This window comes from Amblyraja radiata, chromosome 6 (genome assembly GCF_010909765.2).
Source record: "Amblyraja radiata isolate CabotCenter1 chromosome 6, sAmbRad1.1.pri, whole genome shotgun sequence".
Lineage (NCBI taxonomy): Eukaryota > Metazoa > Chordata > Chondrichthyes > Rajiformes > Rajidae > Amblyraja > Amblyraja radiata.
The window spans coordinates 83,722,719-83,738,492 of NC_045961.1; the positions used below are offsets into that span (position 1 = coordinate 83,722,719).

General features: G+C 42.1%; 1 protein-coding gene across 1 annotated transcript; it reads left to right on the forward strand.

The window, feature by feature from the left end:
* The first annotated feature begins 6,244 nt into the window (after nucleotides 1-6,244).
* Nucleotides 6,245-15,072, forward strand: rap2a (RAP2A, member of RAS oncogene family). Its single transcript, XM_033023057.1, has one exon. The coding sequence runs from the start codon at nucleotides 6,842-6,844 to the stop codon at nucleotides 7,391-7,393; it is 552 nt and encodes a 183-aa protein (XP_032878948.1). The 5' UTR covers nucleotides 6,245-6,841; the 3' UTR covers nucleotides 7,394-15,072.
* The last annotated feature ends 702 nt before the right edge of the window (nucleotides 15,073-15,774 follow it).

Genomic DNA, 15,774 nt, shown 5'->3' on the forward strand with positions numbered 1-15,774 from the left:
AGTGATTACTTGAAGAGGAAATAATTCACAGGACTGTAAGAAGGAATTCATGAATGGTACTTCAGCCCAGCATAAGCACAATGAGCTGAATGAGTTTCCTCAATAGTTACCACTCCATATTTTTACAGTATTCTGGTGACTGCATGGTTACATTAGTAATACCCTCTGTATTCTTTGGCTTAAAATATATTTTAAAGACTTTGTACAGCACAGTGGTGCAGCTAATAAACCCATTGCCTCGCAGTGCCAGAGACTTCGGTTCAATCCCAACCCAGGGTGCTGTCTGTTTTGCACATTCTCCTGTGGCCACGTGGGATTTTTTCCGAGTGCTCAAATTTCCGCTCACATCTTGAAAACATGGAAGTTGATGGGTGAGTTGGCTGCTGTAAATTGCCCCCAGTGTGTGTGGTAGATGAGAATGTGGGGAGAATAAAATGTGATTAATGTAGAACTGGTGTGGTTGATGGTTGGCGTAGACTTGATAGGCTGAAGAGCCTGTTTCTACGTTGTATCTCCCCATTACTCCAACTTGTATGTTATCTAATTTCTGTACAAAATTCTGGCTTACAGAATTCTTCATGAGAAGGAGAATTCAATCAACAATTAAATTAAAACGAAATACATTTTAAATTAAAGTGGAGCTTCAGGGAAAAAAATAAATTTTATCCTGCTCCACCAAATCTCATCCACCTAGTAATTACTCATTTTAATGAAGACTGCCATTTTCAACAGAATCTAAAGAGCTCCGTCAAACCTGTCATCCCATTCTACAATGCGTAGGAAGGAACTGCAGATGCTGGTTTAAACCAAAGATACCATTCTGCAATGCGTTCCTTCCAGTCCTCCAATTTCACCAATGGTATTAATCATGTTCTCTTTTTGGAAAAGGCAATGAAATACTGACCCCACCAGATGGAGCATCTTGTGAATGTTTTTTAAATAAAGCTTGCTACTTTAAACTTGGCCCCACAATGTTTGCCTAAATAAGAATGAACTTGCAAAGTACATAATGCGTGCATTGCAATGTAATGGCTCTATAAATAGGTGGACACCTTGCAGTAAAATGGAGACACAAGAAACTGCAGTAGCTGAAATTATAAAGAACCAACAAAGCACACAAGGAGGTCAGCAGGTCAAGCAGCACCTCTGGATAGAATGGACAGATGTTGTAGGTCCCAACCCTTCTCCTGACACATCACTTTGTTCTTTGCTCTAGGTACATAGCAGAGTTGGCACTTCTTGGTGGACATATGTTGGGAGCTTTAATCATATAATATCCAGTCCCCTGACACTTGACAACAGTTTGTAATCATTATTTAAGATTCAAGTTCCCTGTAGATGAGTGTCTGCTTACGAATTTATGCCAGAATTTGTCACGCTCAAACAATCAGAAGGCTACCACAAGCAGGCACATGTTCTAACCATGGGCTCTGTAACTCCCAATTTATTAACGCTGAATCAGTTGGAATGGGAGTTGTAGGGATAAGGCATACATTCAACACAGGAAAAAGATGCAACTAAAATAGGTTTACATTCATTTACAGCTGAGGCTGCAATTAAACAATTAAATAGATTTATAATTCAGGTGTATTTTTATGTATTTAACATTCTTCTACAAATAAACTTGTACAAATATAGATTCTAATCTAAGAAGCTGTTGAGAATTTACATGGTTTGTGATGTTAGCCATGTTCCCTGGGTCCACATTAATCCGTGATTTCATTTTGAAAACTTTCTTTTGTGTCCAAATAAATTTCCACTCCAGACACTAAAATGCTTTCTATCAGTATCAGTGCAATGTCCTAGAACTGAATCATGCCTGGGCACACTTCAGAAGGGCTTCGTAGTTACATCAATTTACAAAAGAGCTGGAAAGGTTTAGGTGAGTGTACAGCCAGGGTGACCAACACCGCCTAACCTTGTGTAGGAAAGAACTGCAGATGCTGCTTTAAATCGAAGATAGACACAAAATGCTGGAGTAACTGAGTGGGACAGGTGGCATCTCTGGAGAGAAGGAATGGGTGACATTTTGGGTCGAGACCCTTCTTCAGGTTCTTGAGCTGAATCTTCACCTATTCCTTATCTCCAGAGATGCTGCCAGACCTGCTGATTTACTCCAGCATTTTGTGTCTATCTTCACCCCTAGATACTGCCTGAGTGTTTCCAACATTAAAAAATATATATATATTTATACAATAATAAATAGATCCTTGTCTAAAGGAGACCTCGGTGTCTATTGGGTTTGGTAAAATGTGTTTGAGGCAAAAGATAATAGATTTAAAAGGTCTAATAAAGTCACCCAGGTTAATAAAGAGTGTTTGAGCCAAACACACTTTCATGGCTGTTTCACAAGTTGTTCAGCCTCTGGATCTTAAGACACTTTGATTCTGCATCCTGTGCACGACCCCATCAACCAGTATTCAAGAAGGAACTGCAGATGCTGGAAAATCGAAGGTATCAGGTCTGAAGAAGGGTTTCGGCCCGAAACGTCACCTATTTCCTTCGCTCCATAGATGCTGCTGCACCCGCTGAGTTTCTCCAGCATTTTTGTGTACCTCCCATCAACCAGTAGGCTGTCAGGCTGAATTTTCTCCCCCCCCACCCACAGTGTTCTAAACCTACAAATGAAATATAGTCCCGGATCCTTTGGATGTCAGAACTAAGAAAGCCCACATTGTTGCATTTACAAGATGAGCAGGAGAGTGGTCTTAGCAGGAAGAATCTCCTCCACCAGCAGACAACATGAAACAACTGGGCCAAATGGCTAGTTTTTCTGCTACATCGCTGTTTCTAGATCCCTTGTATTGCACATTCAAACTTAATTATTCTTAAGATAGAAAAAGCTGGTGCATCTCAGCGGGTCAGGCAACATCTCTGGAGAAAAGGAATAGGTGGTGTTTCGGGTCGAGACCCTTCTTCAGACTGTCGGGAGAGAGAAACTAAAGGTATGAAAAGGTACAGAACTAATCAGAGCCGGCACCGATGGCCACAGAGCCCACAATGGTCCATCATTGGCTGCGGAGAAGTTGATAATGAGATGTATACGAACAGTGATACTTGCAGGATGACTAGGTTTGGATGGGATGGAGAGAGGGAATGCAAGGGCCATTTGAAATTACAGAAATCAATATTCATACCTCTGGATTGTAAGCTGTCCAAGGGAAATATGAGGTGCTATTCCAACAATTTGCGTGTGGCCTCACTCTGACAGTGGAGGAGTCCCAGGACAGAAAGGTCAGTATGGGAATGTGATGATGGGTAGTTGGAATGTTTGGCAACTGGGAGATCGCTTAGGCCAAGGCAGACGGAGCGCAGATGTTCATCAAAACTGTCGCCCAGTCTGGGCTTGGTCTCGCTGATATATAGGAGTCAACGCCTGGAACAGTAGATGAGGTTTGAGGTGGTGCAAGTGATCCTCTGCCTCACCTGAAAGGAGTGTCGGGGTCCTTGGATGGAGTCGAGGAACAGAGTATAGGGACACAATAAAGCTGGAGAAACTCAGCGGGTGCAGCAGCATCTATGGATCGAAGGAAATAGGCAACATTTCGGCCCGAAACGTTGCCCATCTCCTTCGCTCCATAGATGCTGCTGCACCCGCTGAGTTTCTCCAGCTTTTTTGTGTACCTTTCGATTTTCCAGCGTCTGCAGTTCCTTCTTGAACACAGAGTATAGGGACAGTCGCTGCATCTCCTACGGTTGCAGGGGAAGATACCTGGGGAGGAGGTGGTTTGGGTAGGAAGGGATGAGGACTGACCTTTTTGTCCTGGGCCTCCTCCACTGAGAGAGAGAGGCCACAATCAAATTGGAGAAACAGCACTCATGTTGTAAACCAGCATCTGCAAATCTGCAATTCCTTCCTACACATCTTAATTATTGTTTTTCTTCGGGAGGCTCCGCACCATAGGACATCAACATTATTATGTTGCAGGAGCATCCATCCCAGATACTCGGCATTAGCAAAGATCTTTGGGCATTAGGGCCCAGTGAATCAGGGGGTTTCCATGGCGACCGCATCCGGCCGCCCACCTGGACTCACCGCGCCCTCCGGTTGGCTGGTCGGGGGAGCCGGCAACCACCAATCCCCTCCTTGAATCCATCCGTTTCCGGCAGAATGCGACCGGCGATTGGCCGAGTGGGTCACGTGGCGGCGTTGATAGAAACGTGATGACGCAACGACGACGCGGGGCTAATGTCCCTACAACTTCCATCCCTTCTCTCCAGAGATACAATACAACAATACAAGGTAGATAAAAATGCTGGAGAAACTCAGCGGGTAAGCGGGTGATGCTGCCTCAGCGGGTGATGCTGCCTGTCCCGCTGAGTTACTCCAGCACTTCGTGTCTATCTTGAATATAAGAGGAATATTGACGGCAAGTGGCTCAGGGCCTCCCAAAGAAAACGTATAAATAAGATGTGTAGGAAGGGACTGCAGATACTGGTGTACAATAATCTAAATCTAAACTTTATTAGTTATTTAAGTATGACATCGGATGGAAGCTGCAAACCCAAATCTCGTTGCACTTATGTGCAATGACAATAAAATATATTATTATTATTATGAGGTGCTGTGTCAACAATTTGCGTGTGCCTCCTTGTGGCCAGCATTGTGTCTACTTGAGCGTCACCGATTCTGGGATAAATTCATGAGCAGACAGACATTCATCTACAGGGATCCTGAATCTTAAATAATGATTATAAACTGTTTAGGAAGGAACTGCAGATGCTGGTTTACACCAAAAGTAACAAAATGTTAGAGTAGCTCAGGCAGCATCTCTGGAGAGAAGGAATGGGTGATGTTTTGGGTCTGAAGAAGGGTCTCGTCCCGAAACATCACCCATTCCTTCTCTCCAGAGATGCTGCCTGTCCCACTGAGTTACTCCAGCATATTGTAGCTATATTCGTTTACAAACTGCTGTCAAATTTATTGGGACTGGTTATTATATGATTAAAGCTCCCAACATACGTCCACCTGCGCAGGAGACCCGGGTTCGATCCCGACTACAGGTGCTGTCTGGACGGAGTTTGTAAGTTCTCCCCCGAGGTTTTCCCCAAGATCTTCGGTTTCCTCCCACACATCTGAAGAAGGGTCTCGACCCGAAACGTCACCTATTCCTTCGCTCCATAGATGCTGCCTTACCCGCTGAGTTTCTCCAGCATTTTTATCTACCTTCGATTTTTCCAGCATCTGCAGTTCTTAAACACTTCAAAGGCGTGCAGGTTTGTAGGTTAATTGGCTTGGTAAATGTAAAAAATGTCCCTAGAGGGTGCAGGGTAGTGTTAATATGCGGGGATCGCTGGTCGGCGCTGACCCGGTGGGCAGAAGGGCCTGTTTCCGCTCTGTATCTCTAAACTAATGTACCAACTCTGCTAGACACCTAGAGCAAAGAACAAAGTGCTGGATGAACTCAGAGTTTCAAGCAGCATCCGTGGCCGATGAGTCGGAAGAAGGTGTTTAAGAAGGAACTGCAGATGCTGGAAAATCGAAGGTACACAAAAATGCTGGAGAAACTCAGCGGGTGCAGCAGCATCTATGGAGCGAAGGAAATAGGCAACGTTTCGGGCCGAAACCAATGTCGGGTCGGGTCTGTCCATTCCACTCGGAGATGCCTGACCTGCCGAATTCCTCCTGCGCTTTGTTGTTTCTTTATAATTTCAGTTTAAGCAGTTTCTTGTGTCTCCATTGTACTGCAAGGCACCCAACCTATGCCACTACATTGCAATCCACGCATTATGACCCGCTGAGATCTTGCACCTATAGGATCTTTGCTTGCGCCTTTTCCCCTTTTAATTTATTTTCACAGCTGAGCTGGGGGGAGGTGGGTGCAGCTTCCTCCACGCACCGGTCCAATTGGACGACATGTCCGTGTTGACGGCTGACGGAACCAATGGGCAGACCTTACCCTCATCCCACCCCCCGTTGCCCCTCGCAGCGATTGGATGAGGTATCTCTGATTGACGGTTGCTGCAACCAATGGGCAAAGCGGACACTTGCCCCACCCCCCGTTGCCCCTCTCCGTGATTGGATGAGGGACGTCTAACTGATGGTTGTTGGGACCAATGAGTGGAGAGCCTTCGCGTCCCGACCCATCGCCCCAGGCCATGATTGGACGAACCTGTGTGATTGACGGGCATCTACGACCAATGGGCGGAACACACAATCCGGTCCCGCCTCCATGCCCCTGGCCGTGATTGGTCGGCGATGCGGAGGCGGGGTTTCGCCGACGGTGGCCGGCGCGCGTCACGTGACCGGCGCGGGCGGCGGCGCGGGCGGAGCAGTCCCTGCCCGAGAGAGGGAATGGCGGAGTTCAGGGCGGCGGGCGGGTGAGAGAGAGAGAGAGCGAGAGAGAGGCAAGCAAGCAAGCAAGCCGCTCGAGGGCGGGGGAACCGGCGCTGCTTTCGCTGAGATCGGGCGGGGCGGGCGAAGGCCGTCGCCCTCCGTGAGGGGAGCGAGCGAGCAGGGCCCGCGGCCTTTGTCTTCCAGCCGCCCCTCCGGACCGGAGAGGAGAATCATAAGCCAGCCCACTCTCCACCAAAGTTTACCCCCTTCCCGCCGCCCTCTGATATATGTTGCCCGACTTTCAATCGATTAAAGGGGAGGAGCGTGCGGGTTCTACATCTGCCGACTTTTAAACGTTAAAGGGAAGTGGGTGGGTTAAAGGAAGTTGCTACCAATTTGCCCACTTTTAATCAGTGGAGGGGGACGTGGCCTTTCATTTTGCCGATTTATAATCGGTTAAAGGGTTTCCTGAGGCTGACATTGGACAGTTTTGGAGGTTTGGGCTCCATTGGCCCTTTGGTTACTTAAAGTGGAGGGGAGGGGGTGGTAGAGGGCAGGGAAGCCATGCGGGAGTATAAGGTGGTGGTGCTTGGAAGTGGGGGTGTGGGCAAGTCTGCCCTGACAGTGCAATTTGTGACGGGCACTTTCATTGAAAAGTATGACCCGACAATCGAGGACTTTTACCGCAAGGAGATCGAAGTGGACTCGTCACCATCGGTGTTGGAGATCCTTGACACGGCGGGCACTGAGCAGTTCGCCTCCATGCGGGACCTGTACATCAAGAATGGTCAGGGCTTCATCCTGGTCTACAGCTTGGTCAATCAGCAGTCGTTCCAGGACATCAGGCCCATGCGGGACCAGATCATCCGCGTCAAGCGCTACGAGAAGGTGCCTGTAATCCTAGTAGGCAACAAGGTGGATTTGGAGAGCGAGAGGGAAGTATCTTCGCTGGAGGGCCGAGCCCTGGCTGAGGAGTGGGGCTGCCCATTCTTGGAGACGTCGGCCAAGAGCAAGACCATGGTGGATGAGCTATTTGCTGAAATCGTCAGGCAGATGAACTATGCAGCCCAGCCGGACAAGGACGACCAATGTTGTTCTTCCTGTGTGCTGCAGTGAAGACGATAAAGATACCTTGGGTGAGACCAGATTGAATCAGTCCTATTTGGGAGGACTACACCATCTCCTAACCTAAGAAACATCTAGATTATTTCATATTGCTGTTATAAGAAGACAAAGATATCGACAGAGTTTTATGACAAAATGAAATTAATCACCAATAGCTGCTCTTGCTGAGTACTGCAGTAAAGAAAGTAAAGCAGATGTCTGGCTGACACAGACTGAAACACCTTTATGTGCAGGACCTACACCTATTCAGCATGACAACTAGATTACATCACGTTGCTGTTGTGGGAGAGAAGATATCATCAAGAGCTTTAGTGGTCCTGCTCCTTCAATCTTATTTTGTTTGAACAAAAGCAAGGTTCTTGTAAAAAGAAAACAATTGGTGATGATTTGCATAAATTGCATTAGTTCTGACAGCATAAACCTAGAAGAACTGGACTGTTTCAAAGCATTGTGGGGGGGTGGGGGAAGCAATCAACAAGTTTTGCAGAAGCATAAGACTGAGGATTTGGGCCAGTGTTTTGGCTGTGTTTGTGCACTGCTTTTATAAAAACTTTTTTAACAAATAAACAAATAATTTGCTAACGAGATTGAAGCCCACACTTGACACGTCTGGCTAATCTCCTCTGATGCGATGCCAATAAGAAATTTAAATAAATTAGAGAGGAAGTAAGTCAGCCGAAAGTTCTACTGCAAAACCAAAATGAGAGTAGAGACTTGTCAGATCTTGTCTTCTGCAGTGAAAGGGAAAACGGCCTTCTATGTGTCCTGCTTGGTGCATATGTGGAAGAGGCAACAGGCTACATGTTGCTGCTCTTCAGAGAAGAAAGGGAGAAACCAGTGAACCTTTTTAACTCTTTAGAGCCAGGAGCATGGGATGGGACTATCAACGGGATTCCATCAGTGAGCACAAATTGTTCCTCGGTGCATTACGTTGAATGTTAACAAACAGTCCTGTAGTTTCATCATATATAAAGATGGATATTAAGTTGCTCTGTTAAAAGCCAGATGGAAGGGGAAACAAACAAATCGGTTGGTGATCCACCAAGATGAATGTGTCAAAGAGGAAGAAGAATATTTCAAATACTGTATGCTTTCTTAAAATTTTGTGGGCGGCATTGTGATGGTGGAAGCCATTCATTGTCATCCTGTGTGGATCTGCAGGGAACTGGGGAAGGGGGTTTCAGCTGGGTGGGGAGAAAAGGTCTCTAATTTCTATCTTGCGCCGGGGAAGACCATAATTTGTTTCAAGATCAGCGCTATTTAAAATTTGGGTTGCAAAAAAAAAGTAATTGGCTTTGTGCAGTTTAGAGATTTGGCTAATGGTGTTTTTAAATTGTGTGTTTTTATGTTGTCCTTCAAATGGTTTATAGAAAGAGAACATGAGAAATAATTTCCATCCCTCATGGCACAAGGTGGGGAAAAATGAATCTAAATCTGTTTTCTGCGTAGAATACTGGTGGACAGTTCAGGAAGATACATGAATGGGAAACTAGTAAACTGCTTGTAATGCAGAGAAATAAAAATATTAGTTTTTTGTGCAAGATGAAGAAGTTAGAATCCTGTGCCCAACGGTGGAAACAAGGTTTTATACTGAGCTGGAGACAGAGACCCTTAGACGAACTGAATAAATTCCAGCAACTTATGTTGCCCAGGTCTGGGAGGTGGGAAGGAAACCTATTCTAAATGGCTGCCTGTGATTTGGATTGCAAAGGTGTGAGTGGCTGTCCTGCCGTGTGAAAAAGAGGAAGGGATGCCTCTTCTTGCAGGTGAGGGCAAGGATGAGTTGCGGAACACTGCCTGTGAGGTTGGCAGAAATTTTCAGTTACATTTTGAGAATTGTGCTGAAATAAAGGGGGGCTGATGTCTCCCCTTCACACGAGTGACTACCACCTGCTTTCAGATGTGTTTTCAATAGGTATGGTGGTACGTGGAGCTCAAGGGGAATGTGTGTCCTAAGATCGCCTGTAACATGTTGGTAGTGTCTCAAAATTCCACAGCATCCAAGTAGAAATAACTTTCAAAAAAGATGGGACTGCAGTCAACCCAGACAAATGTGATTCAGATTCTTGTATTGCACGTTGAGGAATAAATATGTTGCATTCGCTGCTTGATTCTGTAGAAATGGAAGCCTTTTGAATTGATCAAACATTACGGACTAGAAATGATTCCCCACAATTTCCTTTTTCCTAATCCAAAAGTGATAGAAATATATTTTCTTTTATGAATGGTGCTCAATAATTTAAGTATTATGGGGATTTTTATTTTTTATGTTTTGAGCCAAGAATATGGTGTATGCATGGCTGAATACCAGATTGTTGCTAAAGTCTTACATTGAAGCATTCAGCTATAGTTAAAATTGCAGTAGTGGTGTTTTTCTTTCACTACTGTCTTATTTTGCTTTTAAATATGACTGTCGTTACAGGAGGATTTTATTTTTAATTTAATATGGCATTGCATAGAACCAGCACTTTGGAATCGTGAAGTTAGTTTTTCCAAAAGTTGATCCATACAGAGATGATGGTAACCAGAAACTCCGTAAAAGTTGCTACACCTGAATGAACAAAACTTGTGTGTAGATTTGATACATCTCGTATTCAGCTTTTATTACAAGGTTTCCTGCGGAGTTCATTACTTGGTGGGTTTAAGGATGATGGGCAAGTGAAAATCCAAACAGGTTGCTGTGTGCACCAATGACAAGCAAAACAGCTGGTTTCACTTCGATTTTTTTGTTTTTCCTATTCTGTTCTGATCCTTACTGGAAATGACTTCCTGTATCTTCAATGGTATATGATGGATTGTGTGATTTCGTCTGTTGGAAAAAAATAACTGCAAATTTTAAGTGCAGATTTCTTTTACTGAATGAAATGACATTTCTGCAAATTGGGATTGTTTATTTTTCATTTCTAGAATAATAAACTGAAGATGCAGTAAATGGGGATCCACTCTGTGACGTTTTTATAAAGGATGGTGGAAGCCTTGGCCTCATTTATGATGTATGGACATTTTTAAGCATTCAGAAATATAATTGGTTATTGGTATATCTCAGCTTAAGTTTACATTTTTTTCAAACAGTGGCTTGCATTGTTTTTATTATTTACCTGAATTTTAATATGTATTTACAGTAATGCTTCATTTAATTTTAAATATTTCCCACCCCTTAAAACACCTGTGTGTGGGCAACATTCTTTGCAATGTAGATAATTTAGTTGGCGCTGGCATGTTTTTAAACAGTTTAATAATGCTGGTTTGATTTAAACTTCGAAAACAGGTTTTATCTCTCACTTAAATGATGATTTAAAGAAATTTGCCTTCATATGCACAGTAGATTTACAGGTATGCATTGCAATTATGAAAACAGACAGCTTTTTCAAAACTAGTGTTTACGGTCGTTGGATTCCAGGAAATGACTAACAAAATGACTTAATTGGGAGTTGGGAAGGGGAATGATTGGAGATTTTGTCTCTTGTCTGAACAATTGCCACAAGATATTTGCAGTTACCTCTCATTTGGTTGTAGTTTTCCTTGTTGGGTCACCTCCCACATAGTATGCTAATGTCATTCTTTGATTGTTTACTTTCCACATTCCACCATTGGGGTTCATACTGTGGAGCTCCTCAAAGATTTGTGTAAAACCGGCCAGGTTTAAAAACAAAGGTAGACAAAAATGCTGGAAAAACTCAGCGGGTGAGGCAGCATTTATGGAGCGAAGGAATAGGCGACGTTTCGGGTCGAGACCCTTAAAAACAAAATCTGTTTCTAAGATGGATGACGATAAAGTAAATTGACTGGGAAATGAATTTTCTCACAATTCTGTGATGCACTGAGCCAGACTTTCTTACTGATAATGTGGCATATTGGCCAGAACACATCCCTTTCAAACTCGATGAAATGCTGTTGTGCATTTGTCTTACTTTGGTCATTGAAAGTTGGAAACAAATCAATTTATTGAACACAAATACAAAATTACAGAAACCAGTTGATTTCAGTATTAAACTATAAAAATCTTGAGGATGAATAGATTAATGTGAAATATAATTACCTCACCAATGCAAGTCTTGTAATCAGCAGTTATTCTTTCAAGCTTATTGGAAGAGATTGTTTACTTAGCTAATAAGTTGTTCCATTGAAAGAAGAACCGTGTTATCTAGTGCCTGATCACATGCTCCCAATGTCATGAAATGTTTACTAGAATATAAATCCCATTGTGCGATTGGTGTTGTGGCAAATGCTATCTATTATGTCAGCTTTACCAGAATTTTGATTGAATCAAATTCTGAAATACTTTTGGATAGTTCAGACTTGAATAATGTTTTGTGATATGAAACACAAGGACAATTGGGCCAATATGTAAAGTGAAATTATTCTCCCATAAATGAAATATAACTGAATTCCTCATAGTACAGAAATAGCATCAATCAGTCATTAATTATGAATTACTTTGAATATTTTCAAAACCTATAAATCTACTATTATATTTCAATTCTGTTCTGGAATGGATTGAAATCTTGGTGCTAGCTCACAGCCTAGTTAATGTCAAGAAAGATTCCCAAAGCCAGGTTGGACTAGATGTATTTAAAATGCTGATTGCTCTGATAGTTTTGCTGTTGAGCAACAAGAGCATTCCAAACATCTTCTGGATCTGAAAGCTCTCGTATACAGATGGTGTACACAGGTTAAACTAGTATTTAGTTGTGTGACGTGTATACTTAAGTTCTGTCATTGAAAATGTAACATTTATGATGACTGGATAAAAGGAGCTATTCATCAGTGTTTTTATTCCAATTTTGTCTTTCTATTTATTTTGTAAAGTTGGAACATTTGGAAACCGCAAGGTTTTCGCATAACCTGCTAGCTGTGCATAAATGGAAAAGCCAGACATGTCAAAACCTCAAACTTAAATTATTTGTAATTACTTCCAATGTATGGATGTATTTGAACAAATGTAAGTATCTAGCCTGTGCTAGACCACTAACGTCTGCTGAATGAACAGTTCCCATTTCTATTTGTGCTTTTATGTTAGGGGCACATTCCATTGAATTTTCCCAAATTCCTGATCTTCATTATCAGTTGGTTTCCAAAAGTGGGGAGAAGAGTTGCTTTTTTAATAAGATTACCCTTTTATGGCTGTAAACTCCTGAGTACATCAACCCATTCTGCATTTCCTTCCTTGTTGGACACCTAAATATTGATCCAGTGAGCTATTACAGTCTTCTCCAAGTGGACTAAAACTGCACAATATTCAAACTGGTATCGCCAAGGCCAGTGGAGTTATTGCACAAATTTCTTCCATCGCCATTTTTGTAACTTGTGCACCCGGGTCCAATATCGGCAGCTTCTATGCAAGAGACTGCTAATTGAGGAGCAAACACTAATGGCCAGGACACCAAGCAAGCTTCACCGCAGTTGTAGTAGTGCTTTAGATATTTTTATTCATCCATTTCTGTCTATCGTAACCCAACATTTTGTGATCAAGTGTTCGGAATGGTGCTTGAAATGGCAGATTCCATTCTGGAGAAGACCAAATAATAACAACCCTCGTACACGACAGATATTCGGAATGCTTTACAAAAACTTCCTGTTCTTGGTCGTGCAGCTGCTTGATCATCTTTTAAAAGTGCAAATATTTTTCCTGCAACTTTTTTGGATTGGGTGCTGAAATTTTGTCAAAATCCTCCCACACTAGCTTAAAAACAAAATGAGGCTAACATTGGACACTCTCAGTAGAAAGATACATTCTTGGAAGAACATCTTACTGTGAATTTGATGTGCCTAGGCACTAAACATTAATAGGCACAAAGCATTTTTTTTCTTCTTTTTTTTTGCTGTGCATGGTATCTGCATAATCAAATTTCTGACCGAAGCCATTTTGTGTATGTGGTCAAAATAATTGGAGATAATTGCAGCCGTCCCAAGTTGACTGGAAGAAACCTTGTTTTTTCCAAACTCAATTCTAAAAGGTGGCTCTGTCAATAGTAGAATATACAGTGTTTGGCTTAACTGTAAAGTAATCCTTCAATGTTGTGCTCCGAGGTATGAAATGTAGCCCTGTGGGTTGGCTGGATAATGTGCCATTTATATTAAGTGCTGTGACAGCCTCAGTGTAATTAAACCATTGCATTAATAACCTGGCCAAAAGGGAACAATGTTTTCCAAAGAAAATTAGTCCAGTTCATTTAGGTGACTAGACTAATTTAGAAATCTCAAATTTTCTTATTCAAACTCTACCATTAAATAGCTGAGAAGATTGCAGTTTTGACACGCATGTAGCTTTGTCACTTGTTTTGTTTTATCAATTCAGAACAGCTTTAGTGAAATGTTTGATTTTAAAATAGGGAAATATTTGCTGTTGTCCACAATAAAATGTGATTGCAGCCTCGGGTTGCAGGAGCTACACTGCTGCTCAAATACAACAAGCACTTGGGTCCTAATCACCCAATCACCTTATGCTTGTGTGTCCTGTTTGTGTTGCCCTCCCAGCAGATGCTACCTGACCTGAATAATTTTAACGTCTACTGTTTTTAATTTCTGCCCATGGGTTGGGAGTTGGCTCACTTGGTGTGGTAGATATTTGTTCTTAATTACTTACTGCCCATGTAAAAGAACCATTTCACCCTCACATTGAGGTTCACATGAGAGTATTATGCCACACTCTTCATTTAGTTTTGCAGTGTGAACCGTAATCTGGAGTGACTCAGCTAGTAAAAGTGACAGTGAAAGATAATACTTTCACAAATTAAGAGTCAACCTAAAATAATGGGACAGGTCTGTGTTGTCACAGAAGAGTAAAGGTTTTCTTTGCCTAAGAAGCAATCGCTGCTGTTTGTGTTGGATTTGATGGAGTAATATTACTGCTCAAGTGCTGTTTTTGATGATTTTTTAAAAGGAATGTAGTTGAGGGAATTTTGCAAATGTGCAATTAAACCTCGGGGCCCCTTAAAATTGTGAAAGCAGACCCATTTCAGTAGTGTCACCAGCAAGGGACTAGATTCAGTGAGATAGTGTCCATCCAAAATTCTGATTGCTATGTGTTATTGTACGACAAACATAAAAAACAAACCAATCTTCCAATTGGGTCCTTTTGATCTTTGTATGGTGTCTTGCTAATTGCATTTGTTTTTAATTTTGGCACTGCTGGGAGGTGGATAGAGAAGGTTGAGCTATTTCCTCGCTACCCCAGTAGCTACCAAAAAGTTCTTCTGTAAAAGCTTAATCCAACTTATTTACCTTAGTAAAGAATGTTGCCTTAACAGGACACAATGGTCTGGGTTCTGGTTTTAGCTAATAATGTATTAGAAAATTGTTTACTTTCTTGTTAAGATCAAGAAACCAATCCACCAATTGATATTATAAGAATCTATTGTATTATTTTCGCTTTACTGGTTTCCTGATGCTTTTTTTTTCCTTAGTATTTCATTCGGTTAACTTATGAGTTTTAATACCAATATATTATGCCGCTTCTCTGAAGCGAATGAAAACATAACCTTGTTGGCAGTTCGCTGCGGAGCACTAACACAATTGAATACTTAATGGCACCATTTTTACCAGGTGTTGACTGCTTTGGCCTTGTTGTTTCCAAATTAAGCAAGAAGTGTAAATATAATTTGATGCAAACATGTCAACTGTATTTGGATTTAAATTATTTTAACAAAATTAAATTTTATTTAATGAAATCTAACCCGTCTTGTGCCTTAATGATTAGGTTATTATATATGAATATTTTTGTGTATGACAGATATCAAGAAGAAGTGAGTAGAGCAAAGTGGCTGAACTCCATTTTTAAATAGACATGTTTTTTTAACCTTTTTGAATATAGTTGTGCTGATTGTGGGAAGAACGATGCATATTTTGTATGTGTGGCTTGTAAGGGGGGAAACAATGTTGGGAATTCTTAGATGGCCAAGCAGAATCTGGGGAGAGGAGATTTCAGCCAGTGACCTTTCATCAGAACATACACTATGTGACCACTGCATATTTTGTGTCACTTCCACTGATTTCCAACATTTTCAGGGTTTTTTTTGTGTTAAGTTGAAGTTTAATATAGAAGTTCCAAGGCTCAAGCTGCTTCAAAGCATCATGTCTGCTTCCCTCCACAGATGCTGCCTGACCTGCTGAGTATCTCCAGCAATTTATTTTGGTTGTAGTAAACAACAAATGCTTGCCTGTATATTCTTTGAGGCGTTAGATTTATTCAGGAGATAGGGAATCAAAAATTGAGCAACAAAACAGCAAGTATTTGCCTCTGGTCTGCTCGTGAAAGCACTTAGGAGCTGCTGTGTTCCAAGTCTCGACTGCCATGAACTATTCATCTGGCAAGTATGACATTGAAACAGTTGGGGGTTGCGAGCAGAAATGGGAATTCCTATGTCCAGGAC